This window comes from Rhinopithecus bieti, unplaced genomic scaffold (assembly GCF_001698545.2).
Source record: "Rhinopithecus bieti isolate Rb0 unplaced genomic scaffold, ASM169854v2 scaffold_21201, whole genome shotgun sequence".
In the NCBI taxonomy this organism is placed as follows: Eukaryota; Metazoa; Chordata; class Mammalia; order Primates; family Cercopithecidae; genus Rhinopithecus; species Rhinopithecus bieti.
The window spans coordinates 2983269-3009315 of NW_016810610.1; the positions used below are offsets into that span (position 1 = coordinate 2983269).

At 39.4% G+C, this 26047-nt stretch overlaps 2 protein-coding genes across 8 annotated transcripts in view; one reads left to right on the top strand and one right to left on the bottom strand.

The window, feature by feature from the left end:
* VTI1A (vesicle transport through interaction with t-SNAREs 1A) overlaps positions 1-8514 on the bottom strand; it is a 373026-nt gene extending 364512 nt beyond the window's left edge. For all 7 annotated transcript variants that reach the window (XR_001889282.1, XR_001889280.1, XR_001889281.1 and 4 more), the window contains exon 1: positions 8042-8514. Coding sequence is in view for 4 of the 7 variants with exons in the window: in XM_017892469.1 (XP_017747958.1) it covers positions 8042-8135 (94 nt within the window). In the remaining 3 variants the exon portion in view is untranslated. The remainder of the gene's footprint in view (positions 1-8041) is intronic.
* Positions 8515-8552: 38 nt separating this feature from the next.
* On the top strand, positions 8553-25705 carry ZDHHC6 (zDHHC palmitoyltransferase 6). The gene is made up of 11 exons (XM_017892467.1): positions 8553-8802; positions 9897-10375; positions 11934-12025; positions 13190-13349; positions 14845-15006; positions 17010-17063; positions 21555-21722; positions 22734-22775; positions 23490-23635; positions 23722-23768; positions 25100-25705. Exons 2-11 carry the CDS (start codon positions 10109-10111, stop codon positions 25201-25203), a joined length of 1242 nt encoding a protein of 413 aa, XP_017747956.1. The 5' UTR covers positions 8553-8802; positions 9897-10108; the 3' UTR covers positions 25204-25705.
* Positions 25706-26047: the final 342 nt, after the last annotated feature.

Below are 26047 nucleotides of genomic sequence, written 5' to 3' on the forward strand. Positions count from 1 at the left end.
GGTGGATTTTATGATCCTTTAACTGTTCATTAACTGATTCCTGCTGAGGTGGCCATGTGGAATGGCATGATCCTTTTCTTTACTTGAATCGCTTAGGGTTCCCCCTTGGCCTCCAGAGCTCAGGCTTCTTGCCCTTATCAGTGACACATTTGTTTCTTCAGTAAGCCTCAGACTAAGCTGATGTCTGGGAGACTAAGAGTCTCTGTGGCTGAAGCCGGGAAGGAGGGAAGGAGGGAAGGAGGGTAGGAAGGAGGGGAGAGGGAGGGGACTGAACTAGATGACTTTGGCAATACCTACTGACACTAAGTTTTGGTAACCTGGCAACATTCACATGTAATTCCCAAAAGAGATTCATTCTGCCCACCACAAATGACATCCCCTTTCAAATAACATGTTCCTAGGATTCAGACCTTTGTAACTAAGGGCTATCATTAATGTACATGGTGCTCTGTGTTTAATACTATTATAGTCAATCCTTAAAACAACCTTTTTGAGGTACAATTACTATTCCTTTCTCAAGCCATTAAATAAGATCAGAGATGTTAAATTATTTCCTGAAAGTTCAACAACTAATAGCAGAGTTGGAACTCCACTGGGGTGGGTCTGTTGTCCTGAACTGAGCTCTTAACTGCTATATGTATTATATAAAATGTACTATTTAATATATAAAAAAAGTTTCCCACTGTTTTTCCTTTTTTTTTTTTTTTTTTTTTTTTTTGCCTATAAGCTTGATAAGTGCTGATGTACATACACATAAGTCTTAGGTATGTACGATCTTTACTTTCCTACTCAATATATTTTTAATTAGTTTTTTTTCTTTTTTCTTTTAGAGACAGGGTCTTGCTCTGTCACCCAGGCTGGAGTGCAGTGGCATGATCACGGCTCACTGTAACCTTAAACTCTTGGGTTCAAGGGGTCCTCCCATCTCAGTCTCCTGAGTAGCTGGGATGACAGGTGCATGTCACTATGCCCAGCTAGTTTTAAATTCAATTTTATTTTGCAGAGATGGGTTTCACTATGTTGCCCAGGCTGATCTTGAGCTCCTGGGCTCAAGTGATCCTCTCACCTTGGCCTCTCATTTCCTAGTCAATATTAACAGAAGTGCTTAGTGATCACACACACACAAGTTTTTGCATAGTATAATTATTTCTTGATATTTACAGAAGTGCTTAATCAGCACAGAACAACCTCATTAAAGTGAAAGTGTCAAGGCTCACTTGAATTCAGTTACTTGTACCTGTCTTTGTGCAACGTAGATATGTTAAAATAAAACTAGCAGCAGCAATTATGTATGTACTGAGAAATGTGGAGTCAAACCACTAAGAGAGGAACAGATAATTTTTAAATGGGTATATTACTGATGCTACCCTGTGTAACATGGTATAGAATGGTCAGTTTTGAAATAAAGCAATTCTAGAATGATCCATCTGATAATGGATTAGCGTTGGAGATACTAGCATGAACTTGTGTTTAACATACTATATATACAAATGATTACATATGCAAATGCTTGTAGATATGTTCATATACATGGCTTAGTAAATACATGTGAATTTCCTTGCTCTGTCAGCTGAGAGGTACCAGAAGCAACAACACCCCAGGAGTAATGGGCACACCTAGTGTCCAGATCTTGGTTTCTAATACCCTTCTTTAATGAAAGGAAACAGGATTCCTCAGAGAAAGGGCTGATTCCAGCACTGAAACAGGAAATAGAGAAAATGATCCTGGAGTATCTTATACTATCAGAAAATAATAAAGTCCTTAAAAAAAAGGAAAGAAAAAAGCCAAAATGATGGGGGTATATCAAAAGGACACAGAAGCCAAATGAAAAAAGGGCTCCCAATGGTCAAAGCTAAAACAATTTGAGCAACACGAAAATGAAGTAGTATTGGAATATAACACAAAGGATAAAATAGATATCTATGAGCCCATACTGATGTAAATGACTGAATAAGTAAATAAATGAATAGATAGATTTCTCTTACATAAAAAGAATTACAAATAATTTATGTAATTACTTGGCTTCAAGGAGGTAGAGCGTAACTCTCCACTCCTTAAGTATAGGCTATGCATATATGATTTTCTTCCAAATAATATGGAAAAGGGAGGGAAAGATTAACTTTAAGTGGAAAAACCTGGCAAACACTACCTCAGCCAGGTGATAAAGGTTAACGTCAGTAGTGGTGAGTCATGTTGACAGCATGTATCTTGATATGTGGTGAAAATGATGCTTTACCTCTGTGGTCCTCCTCCCCAAAACCCAGAACTCCAATCTAATCATGAGAAAAACATTGAGCAAATCCCAGTTGAGGGATCCTTCTAGGAAATATCTGACCAGTACTCCTCTGAACTGTAAAGTCATCAGAAACAAGGACAGTTTGGGAAACTGTCATAGCCATGAGGGGCCTAAAAAGCAATGAGCACTAAATGTTTCATGGTATCCCAGATTGGATCCTGGAATAGTCAAAGGACATTAGGTAAAAAGCAACCAACAAAACAAAACAAAATCTGAATCAAGTATGACCTTTAGTTAATAATAATGCATCAATATGGGCTCACTAGCTGTAACAAACGTACCATATTAAATACATGATGTTAATCATGGAAAAAACTGGGCGTGGAGTATATGGGATTCTCTGTACTATCTTTGTGATTTTTATGTAAATTTCAGACTGTTCTAAAATAAAAAGTTTATTTAAAAAAAAAAACTGAAGCCATTACTTAGGTTGACTAAATTGACCAAATATACATATAGACAACATACAGATAAATATATAGATCTATAGATGCATACACACACACTTGTTTATATGAATGTATATTATTCAAAGATGAATACAACTCCGTAAATGCTTTTTTTTTTTTTTTTTTGAGACAGAGTCTCACTGTGTCACCAGGCTGGAGTGCAGTGGCGCAATCTTGGCTCACTGCAACCTCTGACTCCCTGGTTCAAGTAATTTTCCTGCCTCAGCCTCCTGAGTAGCTGGGATTACAGGCACGCACCACCACACCCAGCTAATTTTTGTATTTCTAGTAGAGACGGGTTTCTCCATGTTGGCCAGGATGGTCTCGATCTCCCGAGCTCATGATCTGCCTGCGTTGGCCTCCCAAAGTTCTGAGATTACAGGTGTGAGCCACCATGCTAGCCCTAAATGCTTAAATTTTTTATGAGACATAACTGGGCCATCAGTAACCGCTAAAGACTATCTTCCCTGTACGCTCAATTGAAAAAGTTGGACCTTGCCCAGCAGCTCACAAAGCTGATTTTGAGGTAGCCTGAATCCTAAGAAGGAAGAAACTATTGTAGCAGTGAATTCCCGAATTAGGACTGGAACCATCTCTTCAACTGTAACCCTCTAGAGCAATAGAAATATAAGGCAGGTCACACATGTGATTTTAAATTTCCTTGTAGCAGCATTTTGTAAAGTTTTTCAAAATAAAAAACCTTAAAGTTAAGAGAAACAAATAAAAATAAAAAACGTTAAAGTTAAGAGAAACAAGTGAAACAAGTGAAATTAATAATTTTTTAGTTTTAATACTATGTAACCGCATATATCTAAAATGTTATCATTTCATAATGTAGCAACAGCCACATTTCAGGTGCTCAATAGCTACATGTAGATATTACAGCTCTAAAGCCAAATATATTTTAAGCAAACCACAGTATATCATGAACAAAAGCCAACTTTTCTGAATTATTTCACTGCAACCATCTTGTAAAGTCAAGACAGAATCACAGAAGTGTGTTTACGCCTTCATCCACATGTGGCTAAGTCTAGATGGTCTAGACAATCCTCCAGGGCTTGGCACAACTAATGCAGTAGACTCAGGTATTTCCTTCTGGAAAGGGCACCTGCCTTGTCTGACTCCACTTTCACTTCTCTCCTCTGACTGCCCCCGCTGGGATCCTGAGTTCAAAGCCCACTTCCAAATTCATATCTAAAATGCCCTAATCACTTATCTCCTTTCAAATGTGTTCATCAAGAGAAATTGACCTAATTCTAGTCTAGGGACAGAAAGGAAGCAACAATTGAAGTGTAAGATTTAAGACTTCAATTAACATGACAAAGTCGGAAGATCGGGGTCCTGGCTAATCTTAGCAGCTGTTGTCTTCAGCAGCAGCAGTAATATCATTAATGGCTAGTATATCACGCATTTTCTGTGTAAGAACTGTGTTAGTGTGTGACATGCTTTATTTCACTGATTTTTACATTACAAGGCTGAAATTATTACTCTGTCATCCCCATTCTACAGATGGAGGAGACAGGCCTAGAGAGGCCAAGCAATTGTCCATGACTGCACATCCAGTAAGTAGCAGAACTAGGGTTCTAAACAGATCTGATGTCACGTCTGAGTCTGAATCATTTTGCTGTAATACTTTCTTGGTACAATTCTGAGGACAGCCATAAAGTGACAGGATTCACAACAGATCATTCTCTCTCTGTGAATGGTAAAGTAGGCAATGAATTCCAAAAAGATTACCTTAAGGTTCTTCAGGAAGCCTACTACATGTAACAGAATCCTTGCACCAAAGGAAAACATTCCCCACTTAAGAATTCACTCCCATCACTAGAGGAAAAGGAACTTCACAATAAACTACTAACTATAGCTTCTGCTCATCCCTTTTCCTTACTTTCCCATAGAACCGTAATAATTAAAAAAACAATTTTCAAATATAGTGCCATAAGGGTATTAAGAAAGAACTCACCCATCTCAGTTCAACTGCTAGAATTAGTTAAGATTCAAACACTTTAAGAGCAAAATCTCTTTATTGTTTAAAAAAATCACAGAGTAATCAGATTTCTTTCTTAAAAGTTTTAAACGTTCACTCTTCTGTTCTCTTTGGAAGCGATACTTTAATACATTGTAACATGCACAGCACAAAGTTCATTTCAATAGATCTACCCACTCTACTTGAATTTAAGTAAGTTATTATGTTGAGGGAATGAACTGCTTTGGCTGGAAAGTTTGCTCCAATTTTTATCCTTCTTAACTCAAGTAAATTATAGTTCACCTCCTCTGGGTCACTTTTAGCCGAACACTGCACTTGCTAATGATGCCCAGAGAGAGATTATACTTACTTGTCATCAGACTATTTTTGCCATGGTTATATATATTAATGTCTGTTAATCTACAGACATACATCTGAAATTCATACTACATGGATATATTTTTCTTCTTTTTCTATTTATCAATTGGAAATAGATTATAAAAGGGGCAAGCACAAGTCATTATTAAGACGGCAACCACTGCATTTTTAAGAATTATGATTACGCCAGGTGCGGTGGCTCACGCCTGTAATCCCAGCACTTTGGGAGGTCGAAGTGGGCGGACTGCGTGAGCCCAGGAGTTTGAGACCAGCCTGGGCAACATGGCAAAACCCCATCTCTACGAAAAATATAAATAAATAAATCCAAAAAAATCAGCCAGGCACAGTGGCTTGTGCCTGTAGTTCCAGCTACTTGGGAGGCTGAGGTGGGAGTAGCCTTGAGCCGGGAGGGAGATGTTACAATGAGCTGAGATTGCACCATTACACTCCAGCCTGGGTGACAGAGCAAGACCCTGTCTCATAAAAGAAAAAAAAAAAAAGAATTATGATTATTCAATAATACAAGTCAGTAAGCATTTTTCCAGAGCCAGCAATGCAGTCTCCTTTCAATTGTAATGTAGCTCCTGTGTTTGGGCCTTATATAATACTACAGCTAAGGAGAGGCACAGTTTTTTTTAATTTATTTATTTGTTGAGATGGAGTTTCGCTCTTGTCGCCCAGGCTGGAGAGCAATGACACAATCTTGGCTCATCGCAACCTCTGCCTCCCGGGTTCAAGCGATTCTCCTGCTTCAGCCTCCTGAGCAGCTGGAATTACAGGCATGCGCCACCACACCAGGCTAGTTTTGTATTTTTAGTAGAGACAGGGTTTCTCCATGTTGGTCAGTCTGGTCTCGAACTCCCGACCTCAGGTGATCTGCCCGCCTCGGCCTCCCAAAGTTTTGAGATTATAGGCATGAGCCACTGCGCCCCACCCACAGTTTTATTTTTAAGGTACTGAAATCAAAAAGTTTCCTTCTATGTGTTAAGAATTGTTACATTAAAATATAAAGGCAAGAGAAAAATTGTAACACGATCTGTTTTCTTGGAAATAGTTTTTACAACTTTGCATCCAAGGATGATTTTGTTACCTTGTAAAACAGCTTCCCAATACAAACGCTAATAACCCAAATACATGTTTCTACTGCTAAAACAATTACAATTAAAAATGAGTAAAACTCTAACTGGAACCACAAATCCTGATACTCTGAGGCTCTGGGACTCAATTCAGAGGAAGTAGTCTCCACCAATAACAAAAATCAAGAAGATCTCCGGCAGTGGAGAAAAGCAGAGCTGAAGAGAAGAGGCGAGGTGATGCATCATGAAGAGATGAGGCCATCAGCCACTTTCGACACAAAAATCTCTGAGGCAGCAGAGCTTGGTGGTATATACTACCTTGGTTCTCTCCTCTTGTTCCCTCACTTGGACTCATAAACCTCTTTAAGACATCATCCATCTCCTCCAGAACTAACTGGGGACTTCAGGAGATGAGTGGGATGTAAGTTCAGAGATCTTGGCTTCAAGCAAATGTCCCTATTAACAGAAAATAGGTGAGGGGAAGAAAAACAAAGAAATAAGGGAAGAAAATTACTTATAAACACGTAAGTTTTGGGGGAAGTAGGGAAAGGGAAAGAGGAATGACAACTTAGGTCTGGGAGAAATTAATGCTAGTACCAGGACAACTGGGCAAGTGAAGTGCCCAGCAATCCACAGATGAATGACACCCCCTTTTCTACACTGTATATCCTGGAGCTAGGGTAAGGACAAGCCTAGCAGCCAGATGATGGTTCAGTTTCCCTAACAAAACTAAACAAAAATGTAAAAACCTTTTCTGTGATTAACTACTCAAATCTGTAGAGAAAGATAATCCCTGAAACAACATTTTCCAAACCAAAGTTACAAAAGATCATATTTATATTCACCTGCTCATTCACTTATTTTTCTGAGCCCCTAATAAGTAAGCACCAAGCAAATCAGACCCAGCTCCCACCTTCACATAGCTGACAGTCTAGCATAGAAAATCAGATGTGCTAAAACACAAAAGCAAACCCAAAACAAAACACTTCCAGATGGGAGATGTGAAATTTTTTAAGTGTGAAAAATTATCTTGTACCAACTTTTACATAAAGCTGGGTTATACAATAAATCCCCAAGAAGGATGAGAAACAAGAAATGGGGATGGGGGGTTTGAAAAATACTAATGCTAATACAGCAACTAACAACACCAAAGGGGCTTTAAATACGTTTTTTAAATTTAATCTACCTAACAACCCCATGAGAGAAGTACAATTTTCCCCCATTTACTAAGAAGAAAAGTTGAAAGAGACTAAGCAGTCTGCTTAAGAGGCACAACTTTTATTTTATTATTTTATTTTATTTATTTATTTGAGACGGAGTTTCACTCTTGTTGCCCAGGCTGGAGTGCAATGGCGAGATCTCGGCTCACTGCAACCTCTGCCTCCCCAGTTAAGAGGCACAACTTTTAAGTGACAGAGGTGGGATCTGAATCTAGGCACCCTGATTCTTACCTCTATTTTGCCGCATATAATTATAACAATATTATTACTAACACAACAACGCCGCTGTAGATTGTAGATCCATCAACTACGTACTTTCATTCATTTTCTTTGAATACTCACATCTCTAATTAACAAACGAAAACATTAAGACTCTTAAGACGTTAAGAAACGTTTCCAGGTTATACAAGTTACAAGGGAGTGAAGTCGGGATTCGAACTCATATGGCTCAGATTCCGAAGGCTCTTTTCACGGCACCCCACACCCGAACTTGACTCTTTACCCTCAACCAAGCCAAGCCCTATCCCTCCGGGGAACAGCCAGCACCACCCACTCCAGCCTCGCGCCTCACAGACACACTTGTTCGGGCGGCGTTCCACCGCCCGCACCCTCCCAGCTCTCCCCAGCACCCTCGCCCAGTCGGGCAGAGCTCTCACCAGGCGGGAGTCGTGGGACCCTCGCAATCTTGCTGGTGATCTCTGCAGTGAGCACCGCGAAGTCCTGCTCGTAACCTTCGAAGTCGGATGACATGACGGCTCCGGAACGAGTGGCCCAGGCCAAAGCCTAGGTCAGGGAAACGGCCTCGAGAGGCAGCGAGGTACGCCGCGGCTTAGGAACCCCGGGAGGTGCCCCCGAGAGCAGAACGGAGAACCGGGAACAGCTCTCAACCCAGTCGCTTCCTGGTTGTTCGTCGCGATCTCGGTTCTCCGGAAATTGGGTTGCGTGCGTGCTTTATTTTCCGCTCCGTCTTTAAGATAAGTAAGTTCGCTAAGGAAAAGCGCCCCAATTAGTAGCCCCCCTAAAAAAGCGTATGAAAATATGCAGGTTCTGAGGGATCACTAGGAGCGTTTTTTTCCCCTTCGTGTTCTGGGAATCGGCTCCGGATCCCCACGCTACAGATCACAGGAGCTTGCTTCCGGAGGGAAGTTTGAGGCGGCGAACCTCCGGAAGTGACGGTAACAGAGACTGCGCAGGGGCCCTGAGCGGGAGAGTCGCGACGAGGGCGGTAGCCGAGAGGCGCTCGGCTTATAGCAGGTCCCGCACTCCAACCTTTCGCGGCCAGGGTTTGCTCTCTGCTTGCCCTGGACTGAGGTGCCCATGACGGAGTCATCCAAGGAGGAAACAATCTGTTCCGGGTGAGCCCAGGCCGCCCCGGATGTGCGATGGCTGAGGAGCGGACACCAGGGACCACACTGAGGTGGGAGTCAAGGCAGGGAATATAAGCACGATTTTGGTGGTCTTTGCCCCACCAGAGCAGGAGCCGGCCCTCCTGAATGTTGAGACCAGCCCGGCTTACTAGGGTATTTCTTCCTTGGGTGAGGATTTATTTCTAAGCTCGATGACTCGGGCGGGAAACTGAGGCACAAGTCAACAGCGTCTGCTCCGTGGTAGTCTGTATTATCCATGTAGCTCAGATCTTCTTCCAGATCTTCGGATCCTGTCCAGGCAGAGATACCCTTTCACAAATCTCCCCCGAGCTCGCCGTCCTGCCTTCCGTTTCCCTCACTCCAGGAGGCACTTCCTCTTCTTTCTTCCCTGGAATCTTCTAATTCGGGTTCTTCTCCTGTACTCTTCTGGTCATAATTTCCCACACCACACACACTCTCGCTGTCTCTCTTCCCTTCCTTTCCTTGCGTGCTCTCTTTGCTTTCACTCTCGCTCCTTTACTTTTGGGCCAGATTGACTGTTCTCTTGATGTTTGGGTGGCGGGATGGGGGAGACTGCAGGCAAATGGCATAGACCATGTCTGACTCACACTTGGCTTAATTCAAGACTTCATAAGAGGCAGCTTAGAATTTCATAAAGGGAGTTCGTTGACTTGCCTTCTATTCTGGTTCACCCGTTTGTGACCTTGGTGTAATCACTCAGCCTCTCTAAGCCAATTTCTATTCTGTGAAGAAGGAAACTGAATTAAATCAACTCTAAGGTCCTGGTTCTCGGTTCTAAAGTTCTTTGTCTTCTCAAACTATTCACTAAGCGTTGGATGGTTACAGTCCCCTGACAAGCTGAGAAGGAATAAAAACAACTATTTTGGAATCATGTATCCAGTTTGCATACCATTCAAATTTGTACCATATTTTGGATAAGTTAAAAGTAGTTCTTTTTGCCATTTGACAAGATATGCATCCCGAAGTGTAGTGCACTTGTGACATGCTGTGCTGTAGGTGTTTATTGTAGTTAACAAGTATGGTATGTAATAAACGGTTTTTTGCGGGGTTTTTTGTTTGTTTGTTTTGTTTTGTTTTGTTTTGTTTTGTTTTTAACTGAACTTTCCTGTTTTGTTTTCTTTAGGTTGGGTTTGAGACCAAGATACTGGATTCTCCTAGTTAAAATAAAGAGCTTTGGGTGCCTGACAGTGAAAATGGTGTAATCTGCTAACAGTTCACAGCTTGAAGGCATGACAGTTAAAGAACACACATGGACTTGTGGCACATGGAAATGTGCACACAGAAAAAGGACATCTATAATTCTTTAAAAGTAGGAAGGCATTCTTCCTCGCCAAAATGGGTACATTCTGTTCAGTTATCAAGTTTGAAAATCTCCAAGAATTAAAGAGACTGTGTCACTGGGGTCCCATCATAGCCCTCGGTGTTATAGCAATATGTTCTACAATGGCCATGATTGACTCTGTGTTGTGGTATTGGCCCTTACATACAACTGGAGGAAGTGTGAATTTCATCATGTTGATAAATTGGACTGTCATGATTCTTTATAATTACTTCAATGCCATGTTTGTCGGTCCGGGCTTTGTCCCTCTGAGGTGGAAACCGGTAAGAAAGATTCTGTAAGACAGTGAACTTTAATGATAATCACATATTTGGTTTTTTCCTTATCTGCTAGCGAATAATACCAAACACAGTTGTAAGTGTATTACTCTAATCACTGATCATTTAGGCTCAGATACTTTATTTCATATCTGTTTGAACATATTGATCCAAAATAGCATTTTCCAAAGCAATTTTATTGAATATTTGCTCTGCATTAAAAAAAAAAATGGAGGTGGGGTGGGTTCATGGTCAGAAGTTTAGGAAACATCACATATCATACACAGTGAGGCTTGGCTGTAGGACCTTTTTTCATGTAATACTTTAACATCCCTTAGAACTGAGAAAAACGCTTTAGAAACTGCTGGTTTAAATCATAAAGTTTTAAAATCATTGCACTGAAAATTTAACATTGGGAAGTATAGTCCAATTCCACTTATAGCTTAAAAACCACTGGAAGGTTTATGCTTATGAATGTCCATGTTTCCTGCTAAGGGACATCACCTGATGGCTTGTCAGAAAGGTAGAATCTTGAGCTCCACTTCAGACCTACTGAATCAGAACCTTTATTTTAATAAAGTGTCCAGGTGATTCTTAGGTATATTAAAGTTTGGGAAACACTGGTGTATATCGTGTGCTGTGTACTATTCAAAATGAGTACAGAGAAGGACAAGACACAATTTGAATTCTGAAAGAGCTTATAACCTAACCAAGAAACAAACGCAGTTGTGCAAATCACTAAACTATAAAGTAGAATGTGATGGGTGCTGTTAAAGTTAGAAGAATTGAGCATTTTCAGTTGGGGACCTGAGGGAGGAGTGGGAATTTCCAAAGGAGATGGGGAAGAGGGCATGCAGGTTGAGAGAGTGGTGGGGGCACATGTTCAGAAGCAATGGACAGCCCTGTGTGACTGGGAAAAGACTATGTAGTGCAGAGACAGCTGAAACAAAGGCAGATCGTGACGGTCTCAAATACATGAGAAATTGTAGACCATAGAGAGTGTTAGAAATTTTCAGGCAGAGTCTGACACAGTCAGAGTTGTGTTATAGGAATGTTATTTTGACAATACACGGTTTGTGCTAAAGAAAAACTACAGTAAAGGAAACTAGTTAGGAAGTGATTAAAATGATTAAAGTGATAAAAATGGCCCAAGAAAGGGGTGGTGACGGGTAATGTCAAGGAGGGAGCAGATTTCAGTAAGAGTATCAACTCATGCTTAACTCCTCCCTCTAAAATACCTGCCAAGTTGTCAGCTGCCTTTTTCTGAACTCCTCAATCCGCTAAGATTTGGGGTAAGTAGAACCAACTAGTGACATTGAATTTAGGTGGAGCACAGGGAAGAAACATTTAAAAGGACTTCTGCGTAATTGGGAAAGTGATGCTGCTCTTACCAGAAAATTGTTATTTAAAATATAAAATATTTTATATATCCTCAAATAAGAGGACTGGAAGTGCAAGTTAAGATTCCCTCCTTCCCCTGTCTCCCATAAAAGAAAATCATACCTTAGGAATCATACTTGGGTTCAAGTATCTGATGCATTTTTGTTTCTGTTTTGCTGCCAAGGAAATTTCTCAGGATACCATGTATCTCCAGTATTGTAAAGTCTGCCAAGCATACAAGGCACCACGTTCACATCACTGCAGAAAGTGTAACAGGTACCTGTCTTTCTTGCTGTTCAGAGAGGATTGATCAACTAATTACTGATGTTTTCATTGTTCCTTCTACTGCATTAATGCTACTTCTATTCACTGCAAGGTTGCCATATTATAAAAAATACTGTCAAAATACTTGTATCCATAATCGCCATTTTATACTTAAATTATCCAGATAATGAATACATTTAATTCTTCTTTGTTACAAGTGAAAAACTTTTCTAGAAAAATAGAGATTTACTTTGCCTCTTGTCCTGCAAGAACAAGGGAAAAATTATACTTTAAGTTTGTTTCCATATATCAAGATTAATTGTGTTAGTCAGCTGCCATCTGGGCTAACTTTAGAATTGTTCTGAGTCTAAATTATAAGGGAGATCTGCTTTCCCCATTACTTATTGACAGACATTTACACTTTATACAAATCTAATAATCCAGGTGCCTATCATCACAAATGTTTTAATATCAAAAACTTAATCAGAAGAAAACTATTAAAAATGTGAAATAACCTGCAACCTTTTTTAATGAACAGCTATAATCACTGATTAGTAAGAAATTTAGAGAACTGTTGAAAGCAAATAAAGTTTTGTTTGAGGCCAGAACATTGTCTTCTATCAACAGTAAGGAACAGATGCATGGCAAGACTTTGCTTGTTATACCGTATCTTATATTCTGGAGTTTGCTTGCTTAGCTCAGAGATCCACTAACTAAAGGATACTATGAGAACAGGAAGGAAGTTACATGTGTCTGTTTGAGTCCATTAACCCCAATGGAGATTTATAAGGGATTTGTTGAGTCTATTATAGGTCACTTGGGTCACTGCACTTACAAGCTGGAAGAAAACCAGGAACCATGCTCATTTCTTTATAATGAGCATTATAAAGAGACCCTCTTTCCTGACTTCTTTAAACAAATACTTGTAGCAGACATCTTTTCCTCAGAAGCTGTTAGAAAGCCTGCCCTTTCCTGTGTTGTTTAGAATTTAAAAGGAGTCACTGTTCATAATTGTTTAAAAGCTCATAAAGATTTTTCTTTCTGTTCCATGAAGTATAATTCTCCCGTAGCTCATGGACATGCTGGATTCCTATTTGCTTGATCTTTTGAAGACCAAAGTTATTTAAAGTAGACAGGATTTTCTGCCTCATGTTTTATGTAAATTTTTCTTGTTAGATGTGTGATGAAGATGGACCATCACTGTCCTTGGATCAACAACTGTTGTGGTTACCAAAATCATGCTTCGTTCACACTGTTTCTCCTTTTAGCACCACTGGGTTGTATCCATGCTGCTTTCATTTTTGTGATGACTATGTACACACAGCTTTATAATCGGGTAAGTGAAAATGAAAATGTTTTGTTATAAAATCATCCATGCAAGATTAAATGGTAGTTATCAACATTTAAGAGTTTCATTTGGAAATATACTTTCTGTGATTTAGTTGGGGAAATAGAACTTTGTTTTACTGATATATGGGTTCCTTTTTAGGAAGCATTAAAACTTAAATTTTGAGATGAGGAAAGATTATTTCTTCTGAAAACTTACCTTACATGCTCTAGATGAAGCTGATAAATATTTTAATACTTTATATGTAATTTGTTAGACTTCAGACTTAATAGTTATGGAAAGAATAGTGAGAAGAAAAAAGACAACACTAGTGCTTCCTACTTCCATCCCATTCATGTGGCAAGTTGTAGTTCTTTGTTCATTTCTGATTCTAGTGCCCTGGAAGGTGGCTCATGGAGCAGATACATACCATAAAATATAAACAGATTAAACCAGCAAGAGATCAAGTTGATTTATGGGCAAGTAGTCATGAGATAAAGTTCAGGGGACACAAACAAAACTCCCTAAAGAGGCCTTGAAAGTAAACGAGAAACACACACCTGATGGGACTGCCAAACTGTAGAGTCTGTCTTTTGGGGAGGGGACAGCCCATATTTGATCTGCAAGCTTGTGATGTTTGGAAATTCTAGCCCAGAACAATCTGAAAATCTGGATTTTTATGTGAAATCTCTTGATTTTTAAATGTTGGCACCTAATTCTGAATGTTGAAACTTTATACAGGCCAGGCAGCACACATCTGTGGCCATATTTGGCCTGCATTTTATCAGTTCTTCATCACTGTTTATAAAACATGAGGGAAGAAACTACTGAATCCTAGGCAGCGCTTGTCACCGTGGAAGAATACTGCAGTGTAGAATAGCAAGGAGAAGAGAGAAGACATAGTTCTGGTTTAGATTAGTGTCTAGTGTTGTGTATGCATGTTGATGTTGGTAAGGTCTCCTTGACACTTACTGAGGAAACAACAACAACGAAAAGTAACATTTGAGAAAACTAAGAATGATACCCTGCACATCGGTCTGAGCTCATTACAATGTTAATTAAAAATAGCTGGCCGGGTGCGGTGGCTCACGCCTATAATCCTAGCACTTTGGGAGGCCGAGGCAGTGTGGATCACAAGGTCAGGAGTTCAAGAGCAGCGTGGCCAATCTGGTGACACCTTGTCTCTACTAAAACTTCAAAAAATTAGCCAGGTGTGATGGTACATGCCTGTAGTCCCAGCTACTCGGGAGGCTGAGGCAAGAGAATGGCTTGAACCCGGGAGGTGGAGGTTGCAGTGAGTCAAGATCGTGCCACTGCACTCCAGACTGGGCGACAGAGTGAGACTCTGACTCAAATAAATAAATAAAATAAAAATAGCTGTGTTTGCTTTGGCCACAAGGCCATGTTGTCATCTCTTTGATCAAGTTATTTTACATGTCACAGTAGAGTCTGACCAGTTACCATAACCAAATATTTTGTGTGTGTGCTGTTGTTGCTGTGCTAGCTCTCCTTTGGGTGGAACACCGTGAAGATTGACATGAGTGCAGCCCGGAGAGATCCTCTTCCAATTGTTCCATTTGGATTAGCTGCATTTGCTACCACCTTGTTTGCCTTGGGATTAGCTTTAGGAACAACCATAGCTGTTGGGATGTTGTTTTTTATCCAGGTAAGCATCTCAGTTACCTCTAGTCAAAAGTGTCAAGTTGTTGGGACTGATTGAACAAGAAAGAGAAAGACTGTATTTGAGTGTGCAGTATGAAATGGAAATCACTTTTGCTTATTTCATTTAGGTAACTAATCTCCTGTGTATTCTTCAGATAATTTTGATTTTGCCAGAATTTCTAGGTATTGATTTAGTTTTTCAAATGTTAACTTAGAGTTAGGTAAGTTCTGGAGCACTTCAGAATTGAGAGAGCACTTCTCGCCTGTACAGTCTCTCTTGCTCTTCACCTCCACCCCAGTAGAGGAGTCTTACTGTTTTCCCTTCCTGACAGATGATTAATTCATTGATTCTCAAAAAGGTTAAGTGACTTACCCAATGTCACCCATTCATGTACTTGGTAAACATTGTTATTTTATAATAGTATCTATTTAATAATAGTAGTAATCATAATATAGCTAACATTTATTAAGCACTTATTATGTATAAGGCACTGTTTTAGGCACTTTACATGTATTAGCTCATTTAATCTCCATAACAGCCCTATGATAAAGATGCTATTTAATGCCTACACTGGTGAATCATTCTGCTAATTTCTAAGGCTGCAAAAATGATAATGAAGAGGTAGCTGCCCTTAGGAACTGACAGTTAATGTTAAACAGTTAATCCAGGGCCATATGTCATAGATTTATGTGCACAGTGCTATGAGAGGACAGAGGAGGACCTGGCTCTGAAGGGACCAAAAACCATTCTTTTTTTTTTTTGAGATGGAGTCTCACTCTGTCGCCCAGGCTAGAGTCCAGTGGTATGAACTCAGCTCACTGCAACCTCCGCCTTCTGGGTTTAAGCAGTTCTCTGTCTCAGCCTCCCAAGTAGCTGGGATTACAGGCGCCTGCCACCACACCCAGTTAATTTTTGTGTTTTTAATGGAGACAGGGTTTCACAATCTTGGCCAGGCTGGTCTTGAACCCCTGACTTTGTGATCCACCCACCTCGGCCTCCCAAAGTGCTGGGATTACAGGCGTGAACCAGTGCGCCCGGCCCAAAAACCATTCTTACGACTATTGCATTCACGTAATTCATTCATTGATTCATTGAAGGCCTACTGTGGACCAGGTATTATCCGCTAGGCCCTTGGAATAGAATTAGGACTCCTGGGCCAAGGCTGTTTATTTTTGTTGTTGTTGTTTGTTTGTTTGTTCATTTGTTTTGAGACGGAGCCTGGCTCTGTTGGCCCAGGCCGGAGTGCAGTGGCACGATCTCGGCTCATTGCAGCCTCTGCCAAGGCTGTTTCTAACATACTACACTGTCTCTCTGAAGGCACAGCTAGACTTTGAGGGAACTCTTGGTTTTAAAATAATCTGGTTTTGTTTATACTTTATTATCATCTACTAGCCTGGGACCAAATTCTTTGAAAAATTTTCCCCAATGCCTCTAATTTAGAATCATATTAGAAATAAACTAAGATCCTATAATATAAAAGCCTGTATATGTGGAATCTGTCATATCTAGGAAAATCAAATAATAGAATAAAGACTGAATACATTCATTATTTTTAAGGCAAGTGAAATATTGAGGTTGACTGAAATGAGTCACTGTTACTTCTCATAAATAGATTAATCATAAATGTAAAGTTAGTTAAAAATAATGATAAAAGATTTTAATAGCAAATTACAATGGATTATATCAGTGTTTTATTAATACTGTCCAAACCTTGCTCTGAAAATAGTACTTATGACATGAAGTTTGATTAATATACTAGATTCAGATTTGATTATGGATAGGTGTAATCATTGTTACGGAGAGGTACTGTGGTGCAGTAGTTAAGAAGGAGGTCTTTGGAGTCAGATGGCTGACATGCTAATTGTGGTACTTAACCTCCGTTTTCCTTGGTATCTTTATCTATGGAATGGAGTAATAAAAGCTGTCTCAGAGAATTATGAATATGATAATATTAAAGAAACCAAAGTCACGTTATTAAATTTTACTATCTATGATTTAATTTCCAGATGAAAATAATTCTCAGAAACAAAACTTCTATTGAGTCATGGATTGAAGAGAAGGTAAATTTTAATAATTGTTTCTTCAATATTAAAAAAGTATATTAATAAAAGACTGGTAAAGTCCTCAATATTAATAAAGTCTGTTAATAGAAAAGTGCCTGAAAGTGAAAAAGTGGCTGCCAAATGGCTACCATAAGTCATTTGCATGCCACATAAAAGGTGAATATAGGAAACATTTTTATTCATTCTATAACTCCCACAGAAATGTGCTTCTCATACACCCTGAGTGGTTGCAGAGGCCTAAGCCACACGTCAAACCATCTGTTCGTTATCTCTTAGACTAGAGGAGAAAGCAACCCATTTGGAAAGGAGCTTCCACCCTACCAAGCTGCCATCAAGTTTTTCTCAATGTTTTAGACATTCAGTGAAGCTCCTAACATTTAGCTCATCACAGACCTCACAACCTCCAATACTTCGTGCTGTCCATTGTGATTCTAGCGTGAAACACAAATCTGACTACCCTGCTCCCTGTTTCAAACTTCTCAGAGCCTCACCATTCCTGTGGCAGGGGTTGAAACCCAGATACCTGCAGGGTCTGGGCAGATAATGTCCATGAAGGGGAGCAAGCCTGTATACCAAAGAGTTGCCTGGCAGACCAAGCTGATAGTTGCCAGAGGGGAGTATTCACCATTTCCAAATTACAAAATAGGGAGAAGGATAGCATCATTTTATGTCTTTACAAATCTCTTTAGTGTCTGACTTAAGAGAAGACAGTTGGATTCTCACTTCTGCATTCAGTCTGTTGAGATATGTTGCTTCGATTGAAGTATGTGAAGATCCAGCCTCACACAGATAAGTAGGTAGAAAAGGATAGAGTATTTTAATAGGCCTTTTACACGATAATAGTGGATGTTCTTCCATATTACGTTGAAAACTTGACAAGTGATATTTCTTATCAGTAAGATTTGTATACCTTTTTATTTTAAAACTCATCAGCCTATCTTGCTCTTTGAATGAATCTTTTTTTTTTTTTTGAGATGGAGTCTCGCTCTGTTGCCCAGGCTGGAGTGCAGTGGCCGGATCTCAGCTCACTGCAAGCTCTCCCTCCCGGGTTTATGCCATTCTCCTGCGTCAGCCTCCCGAGTAGCTGGGACTACAGGCGCCCACCACCTCGCCCGGCTAGTTTTGTATTTTTTAGTAGAGACAGGGTTTCACCGTGTTAGCCAGGATGGTCTCGATCTCTTGACCTCGTGATCCGCCCATCTCGGCCTCCCAAAGTGCTGGGATTACAGGCTTGAGCCACCGCGCCCGGCCTGAATGAATCTTTTACCAATATGTGGTTTTATGTAACATCAGGCATTGGTCATTTGGGAGATACTGATTTACTGGGTTATGTAGATTTTCCAAACGTTAAACACCTTTCATTATACAGTATCCCAAAACTGCATTCACTTATATCAATATATCAGTTTTATAAGAAAAAAATCCTTAAGTATTGGAAAGCTGTCAAGCTCACAGTGGTAGATGCAAGTTTTTTTGTATTTTTTTTAATTCTAATATGCATTTGAAAGCCTTATTTTTTTTACTATCAACCCATACTGTCAGTCAATTCCCTTGAAGTGACTGCCTGACTGTTCATTTTTGAGAAAATGTTCACCAAGTACTAAAGTCCAAATAACCTTAGTTTGCTACATTACTCATTCTTTCAGGTAAAAATAGTGTTACATTAAAGAAGCTGGCTCTACAGCTTTTGTTACCTTACAGCTTAACAGCTATTTTCCTTGAGATGATCATTCTACTTGGGCACGCTTTATGTATACTTCTCATTTTGTCACACAGACTGTTAAAAATAAAGAACATCTCCTTGAGAATTGAGATTTAATGTTTAAAAATAACTTTTACTGCTTCATCAAGGACGTTCTTACATGAAATTGCTCATAATGATTACCAACACAGTTTGGTGCCACTGCCTTGGTTTCTGCTAAGATGCCAACAGTTTTATTCACCATTGCAAATGTCAACACAACAAAAAGACAAGTAACATTTCAGTGTTATTATGAAAATGGCTTGGCCTTAATGACTAGCAAGAAAAAGTCTTGAAAACTCAAAGTGATCCTCAAAGCATGCTTTGAGAGCCACTGATGTACAGGTTTTAGGTGTGAGCTTCTTAGCTTCTACATAAATAAGACCTTTTATGACTTGTTTTTTTGTTTTTTGGCGACGGAGTCTCACTCTATTGCCCAGGCTGGAGTGCAGTGGCACAGTCTTGGCTCACTGCAACCTCTACCTCCTGGGTTCAAGTGATTCTCCTGCCTTAGCCTCCCAAGTAGCTAGGATTAAAAGATGTATGCCACCATGCCCAGCTAAGTTTTATATTTTTAGTAGAAACAGGCTTTCACCATGTTGGCCAGGCTGGTCTCAGACTCCTGACCTCAAGTAATCCACCCACCTCGGCCTCCCAAAGTGCTGGGATTACAGGCATGAGCTACTGCCGACTTCTGTTTATCTACTTCTCCTGCCTCATTTCCTACCCTTCTCTACACTGTCTCTCACACTTGATACTAAATTACTCATAGTTTGTACATCTTATGCTTCCGTATCCTTGCACATGTTGTTCCCTCTGCCTAGAATGGTCTTCACTCTTGTTTTGCCTGATTTCTTGCTTCTCAAGACTTAGTTAAGGTATTGTTTCTCCCAAGGACCCTTCCTGGACACTCCCTAGACTTGGCTAAGTACTTTTTGTTTCCTTTGTTCCCTTTTCCCATAGCATCTACCACACCCCTTCGTCACCTTTTAACACACAATATTGATAGAATCCTAACTTCATTGAGTGTTTCTGTTAGGCAAAGACATGTCTTAGTCATTTTATAAATTACTCTTATATTTACCAGTTTTTCTTTGTAAGTAGCCTAGATCTCTGTTCTTTGAAATTCAGTCCATTTTGAAGACTCTGAAGCTTTTGTTTATAAAAAAGAAAAGAAATTATTCTTTACTTTCTGGGGAAGATGAATTTATATAATTTAGTAGATTCATATGCAGTATAGTTTAATAATTATTTTAGTAAATAGTTAACTTTAATATCACTTAACAGATAATTGCAATAACATTTTCCATAAAACATTGTCCCCGATAATCAAATATTTCAAAATATCATTTCTGAAAAGCACAATAAATATACTGACATTAGATTAACATTTTTTTAATTATTTTTGCTAATGACCAAGGCTCCTTATAAACCGCCATGCTACATTTAGAAATTAATTCAGATGAGACTGAGTATGCTCAATGGTATGGCCATACACTAGAAATTATTTCCGAATTGGCACTTTATTGCTGAGTAAAAAATTCAAACAAATGACCATATTAAATTTATAGGAAATTTCTAGAAATTACCAGGTACTATATACAACAAATTTGAAGGGTTTGTACACAAATTGTTAAAATAAATAATGTATCTTTGTACCACTAGGTGTCAGTGGAACTTAAGAAATCCAAAGCCAGTTTATTTCCTTAAGTTAAAACTAACAATTTAAATGCCTGGAATATAATTTATGCAAGCTGAATAGTTATGTACATGCATAACATGTACATATAAATGCATATATAAATGAGTATGTATACATGTGTGATAGTATAAAAAAGAAAGAAGATCTCCTGTATATACCTGCTAGCTTTAAAAAATGTTTTTCATAAAACAACTCTCCTATTACACCTTTCCTGGCCATTCCCATGGGCATCACTGCCACCCAGGATATAACTGTTACCTTCTGATACAACTGTTACATTCTGATGCACACCACAGAACAGTTCTATCTTGACTAAAACAGTTCCATCCTCAATAAACCCTTACCTTTCTCCTGAATCTGTTTATCAGCATCCCTTCTATATACCTGAATTGTTTTGTATTGCTGAACAACCAGGAGCACTGAGGACTTTTTATATATGAGATAAAGTTAGCTGACTCTTTTTTTTTTTCTTTTCTTTTTTTTTTTTTTAGACGGGGTCTCACTCTGTCGTCCAGGCTGGAGTGCAGTGGCGCGATCTCGGCTCACTGCAAGCTCCGCCTCCCGGGTTTACGCCATTCTCCTGCCTCAGCCTCCCGAGTAGCTGCGACTACAGGCGCCCGCCATCTCGCCCGGCTAGTTTTTTGTATTTTTTTGTAGAGACAGGGTTTCACCGTGTAGACCAGGATGGTCTCGATTTCCTGACCTCGTGATCCACCCGTCTCGGCCTCCCAAAGTGCTGGGATTACAGGCTTGAGCCACCGCGCCCGGCCAGCTGACTCTTTTAGTAAGCCTTTATGAGTGCTTATTCCTAAAGAAACCCTGTCAGATATTTCCTAGGTAATAGTGTACAAGGTTGGTGTTCTATATCAAGTTCTTCCTGTACTGTGATGAAGTTGTCTATTGCTTCCGTGTACACTAATATTACAGCGAGGAGGAATTACTTTTATGAATGCTAGAAACTTGAGAAATAAGTGTTCTCAATAATATATTACTGAAGGCCACTTAGACAGAGGCAGTGGCCATCTTATATCTTTGTTACCTACAGGCTAAAGATCGAATTCAGTATTATCAACTAGATGAAGTCTTTGTTTTTCCATATGATATGGGAAGTAGATGGAGGAACTTTAAACAGGTATTTACGTGGTCAGGGGTCCCTGAAGGAGATGGACTTGAGTGGCCAGTAAGAGAAGGCTGTCACCCATACAGCTTAACAGTGAGTATTTTGTTAAATAGCCCTTCCTTTTGCCTCACCTTCTTTCCCTTAACTCCCCCTCAACTCAAGTGACATTTTGTAGTAAAATAAGTAATACGAATGTTTTCACTCTGTCAAAATGAATCTAATAATTCTAAAGCTCTCCTTATATCATGTCTCTCCCTTTATTTTAGTATCTCCTTAACTCTGTATACCTGTGAGATAAAGTCCTGATCCTTTAACATAGTTTTATGAAATCTGACCAAAAATTACCTTCCAACTTACAGTATCATATGAATTCCTTATACATTCCTGTCACCCAACTTTGCCCACAATTTTTTCATCTTACATGACCTCCACTCTATCTAAAATTATTAAGACTCGTTCCAGTCTTACCTCTTCCATAAAGTCTAACTTACCCCCGTAGACTCATCTGAATTTGGTATTTAATCACATACTACTCTGGTAGCTCATGAAGTCGCATTTTTTTATTTAATTCTGGTACCTTATATCTGTAACTTCATAAGATTCTAGGACAGAGATCATGAGTAATCTTTATTTCTCCTATTATATCTAATATAGTGCTATTTAATAGTAGCTATGTCAAAATAAGTTATAATGATGACCTTTATTCATTCATTCAACTTCATTATTAAATGTTCTTCATTATTCATTTGTAGTGTGTCTGCTATGTCTCTACAGAATCAGTGAATCTCAGTGTTCTCACCTGAGAAGCTTCATGAGGGCAGAGAATATACTCCCTGATCCCTGGGCCACAGTAAGCACTCTAGGAATATACACAGATGAGGACATTAGAGAGTGAAGAGCGAGAAGAGGACCTCGCTCTCAGCCCCTGGTTCTTAGCATAGGGCCTTTTTTCCATGCTAAAACAACCTGTGGCCTTTAAATTATCAGCAACTTGAAATGCTGGAAAATTGGGGGTTTGCCGTATCACTTTGACAGTTGATGAGGAAAGGCTATTTTTCAACATTGAGACAAGAGATTTCATTTTTTTCTTTTCATTTCTTCCAGATAGAACAGTTGAAACAAAAAGCAGATAAGAGAGTCAGAAGTGTAAGTACTTCTTTTGCAGTGGTAATTGTTTTTTCTTTTGTTAGGCTCTGTACTTCCATACAGTTTTTTTAATTGGCTGACTAGAAACCAATTGTTGGCTTTTATTAAATAGTATTCCTTAATACATTTGTTGAAATTTGATGCCGTTAACTTTTGTTTTTATTGAAATAGTTGGGACTAGAGGTTGGGAGGAATTTAGTCAATTTGTATTGCCAACATAGGAAAATAATTATCCTCAATACAGCTCCTTAATGTGAAACCTATCCTTACAATTATGTTGTTGGATATGATGGCCACCAGCCATATGTGGCTGTTTTATTTAAATTTGTTAAAATTAAATAAATTTAAAAATTCAGCTTCTTATTTGCATTCACCACATTGTAAGTGCTCACTCAGTAGCTGCATGTGTCAAGTGCTGCTGCATTGGATAGCACACATACAGAACATTTCCATCATAGCAGAATGTTCTCAGCCCTGCTCTAACTTTAATTCTTAGCTATGGGCTTAAAATGAAGAGTAAGAAAAGCCTTGAGAACTAGAAACATCAGTTGCTTCCCAGGGAAGGGGATGGGGAGCTGGGAGGTTCCCCTAGAAGGGGAACCAGAAGGCTTGTCACTGGATATTTTGGATCTCCCTTTAAAATATGAAATTCAGACTTAAAACTCAGATATCATGGGTGGATATTTAAAGGTTTCTTCTGATCACTGCTGACAGGTTCGCTATAAAGTAATAGAAGATTATAGTGGTGCCTGCTGCCCTTTGAATAAAGGAATCAAAACCTTCTTCACAAGCCCCTGCACTGAAGAACCTCGAATACGGCTACAAAAAGGGGAATTCATTTTAGCCACAAGAGGTTTACGGTAAGTAATAGGAAGTACTGCGTTTCTTATTCGATGACAAAATCATCTAGCCTAAAAAATTAACTTTAGTCTTTTAAATATTTCAGATACTGGTTATATGGAGACAAAATCCTTGATGATTCCTTTATAGAAGGTATGGAAATGGAACGACATGTTTAAAGGACAAGACTATTAGCAATAATTCCAAATTTTACAAGAGTAACTTTTATAAACTAATCATGCCTAATGCATTAGGGGAACTGCATAGGAGGGCATATCACTAAGCAACAAAAGGAACCTCCTTATATATTTCTCTATAGCGCTTGTATTTTCAGGTCTTTTAATGATAGCTAACATTTGAGCTCATAACTATGTGACAAGTACTTGTATAAGTGCTTCCCTTAAGGTGTAAAAGCCCCCAAAAGACTTGGAGGTAGGCACTATCATTTACATTCTATTGAGGGAACTCTGAAGCACAGAGAGACAACTTGCCCATAGCTATGCACTGAAAACAGATGGAGCGAGGGCTTAACCCCAAGTAATCTGACTCCACATTCTGTGCATCAAACTCCTGTACTATTTGCTCCCCCCACTTTGAATGAGCATTTCTCTTACTACAAAAACCAGTAGATTGAAACTTTGCGTATTTTTTTTTTTTTCTCTTAAGTTTTATAGTTGTTTCTTTTTAAAGTTAAGATTAGCTCAGGGTGTTCTTTAAAAAACAGTTGGGGTTAATCATAAATTAACCTCTTATGACGGCCGTGATATAGAAATGTATATGTTAGGCCAGGTGCGTGACTCATGCCTGTAATCCCAGGACTTTGGGAGACCAAGGCAGATGGATCACTTGAGGTCAGGAGTTCAAGACCAGCCTGGCCAACATGGTGAAACTCCATCTCTACTAAAAATATAAAAATTAGCCGGCATGGTGGCGTGCGCCTGTAATCCCAGCTGCTCCGGAGGCTAAGGCAGGAGAATTGCTTGAACCCAGGAAACGGAGATTGCAATGAGCCGAGATTGTGCCACTGCACTCCAGCCTAGGTGACACAGCGAGACTCCATCTCAAAAAAAGAAAAAGAAATATGTACGTTAGAAAAGTCTAAAAAGGAAATTTACAAAGAGTACAAGAAGATAGTTCCCTGGAAAAGACGTAGTGTGATGGTGTGCCAAAAACACCTTTCCTGATTATACACATATAAGTAAACACCCATACTGAGTTTCCCCTGACTCTAGTTAGGAGCTGTCTTTAACCACATTAGTCCCTGTTCTGGATCATAGAATTTGGGAAATACCTGTTCCTAGCTTGTAATGAACATTTAAAAACCTTAATTTTTTTCCTCTTTAAACTGTGCTTATATTAGATAGCAAAGAGGGGAATAAAAGTCTGACTAAAAGCTTATTAATTTGAAGTAATAGGACTTACTGCTTTCAGTAATGTCACTCATCCATCAGACAATTTCACCTCAATTTCGTTTTCTCCCTCAGGTGTTTCAAGAATAAGGGGATGGTTCCCTAGAAAATGTGTGGAAAAGTGTCCCTGTGATGCAGAAACAGATCAAGCCCCAGAAGGCGAGAAGAAAAATAGATAGCTGCTGTTAAAATGAAATTATCCTTTAAGTCTGCTTAATTACTTGAAAATTGTACATATTACTAAAGAATTATGCAAAGAGCCTACTCTGGTTAAGATGTTCTTTTCCTCAAAGGTGCCCTAGTGCCATGATTTAAATATTTTTATTACCGTTTTGAAATGGAGAAGCCATTCTGCATATGCCTTTGATTTCCTGCCCCTCTTTACCACCTCTTCCTCCCCGCAAAGGAAAACATTTCACCCAAGTAAGTTAGCGGCATTTTCTCTAGGATTTTCTTATGCACTGCACACTCTGGACCTCACCTGCAGATACAGTTCCCCCCTTGCCAGGAGCATCTGCATGTGGTACTTCTCTTTTCCCTCAGTTGATATTTCTTATATGATATTCTAGATACTATAGAACTCAATTTGTCAGATTCAGTATAAGCTCAGATTTTGTTACCTGTCTTTTAATAATGCAGATTTTGTCAAATCAAATAAAGATCAATGGATGTTCTGTATAATCAGTTTTACTTAAGGCATTTTCTTTTGCCATCTAAAAAGGTTCATCTTAGTTCCTTATGGAAAAACTGCTCTGCTGTCCTGTGGACAATTGGCATCTTAAAACATGTCTTAAGACATGACACACTTGCTTCAACATATTAACCCTATTAATGGGATATTGCGGTCATAGTGATGGCAGTGGATGGCAGCGGTGGCCTGAAGGGGGTTGAGGGGGAGCCATGATAGGCAGGAGCCAAGCATAGCTACAACTGCCCAGTCATGGCTGCAGACCCAGGCATCCCTGTGCTCTAGGGGCCCAAGGGAACCCCCCAACCATCACCACCACCAACCACCTGGCCTCT

Coding starts and splice junctions, on each gene's coding strand:
- ZDHHC6 (XM_017892467.1), top strand. CDS start 10,109: ATGGGTACATTCTGTTCAGTTATCAAGTTTGAAAATCTCCAAGAATTA. Junction 21,723..22,733: donor GTCACCCATACAGCTTAACA/GTGAGTATTTTG, acceptor CATTTCTTCCAG/ATAGAACAGTTGAAACAAAA. Junction 23,769..25,099: donor TGATGATTCCTTTATAGAAG/GTATGGAAATGG, acceptor TTTCTCCCTCAG/GTGTTTCAAGAATAAGGGGA.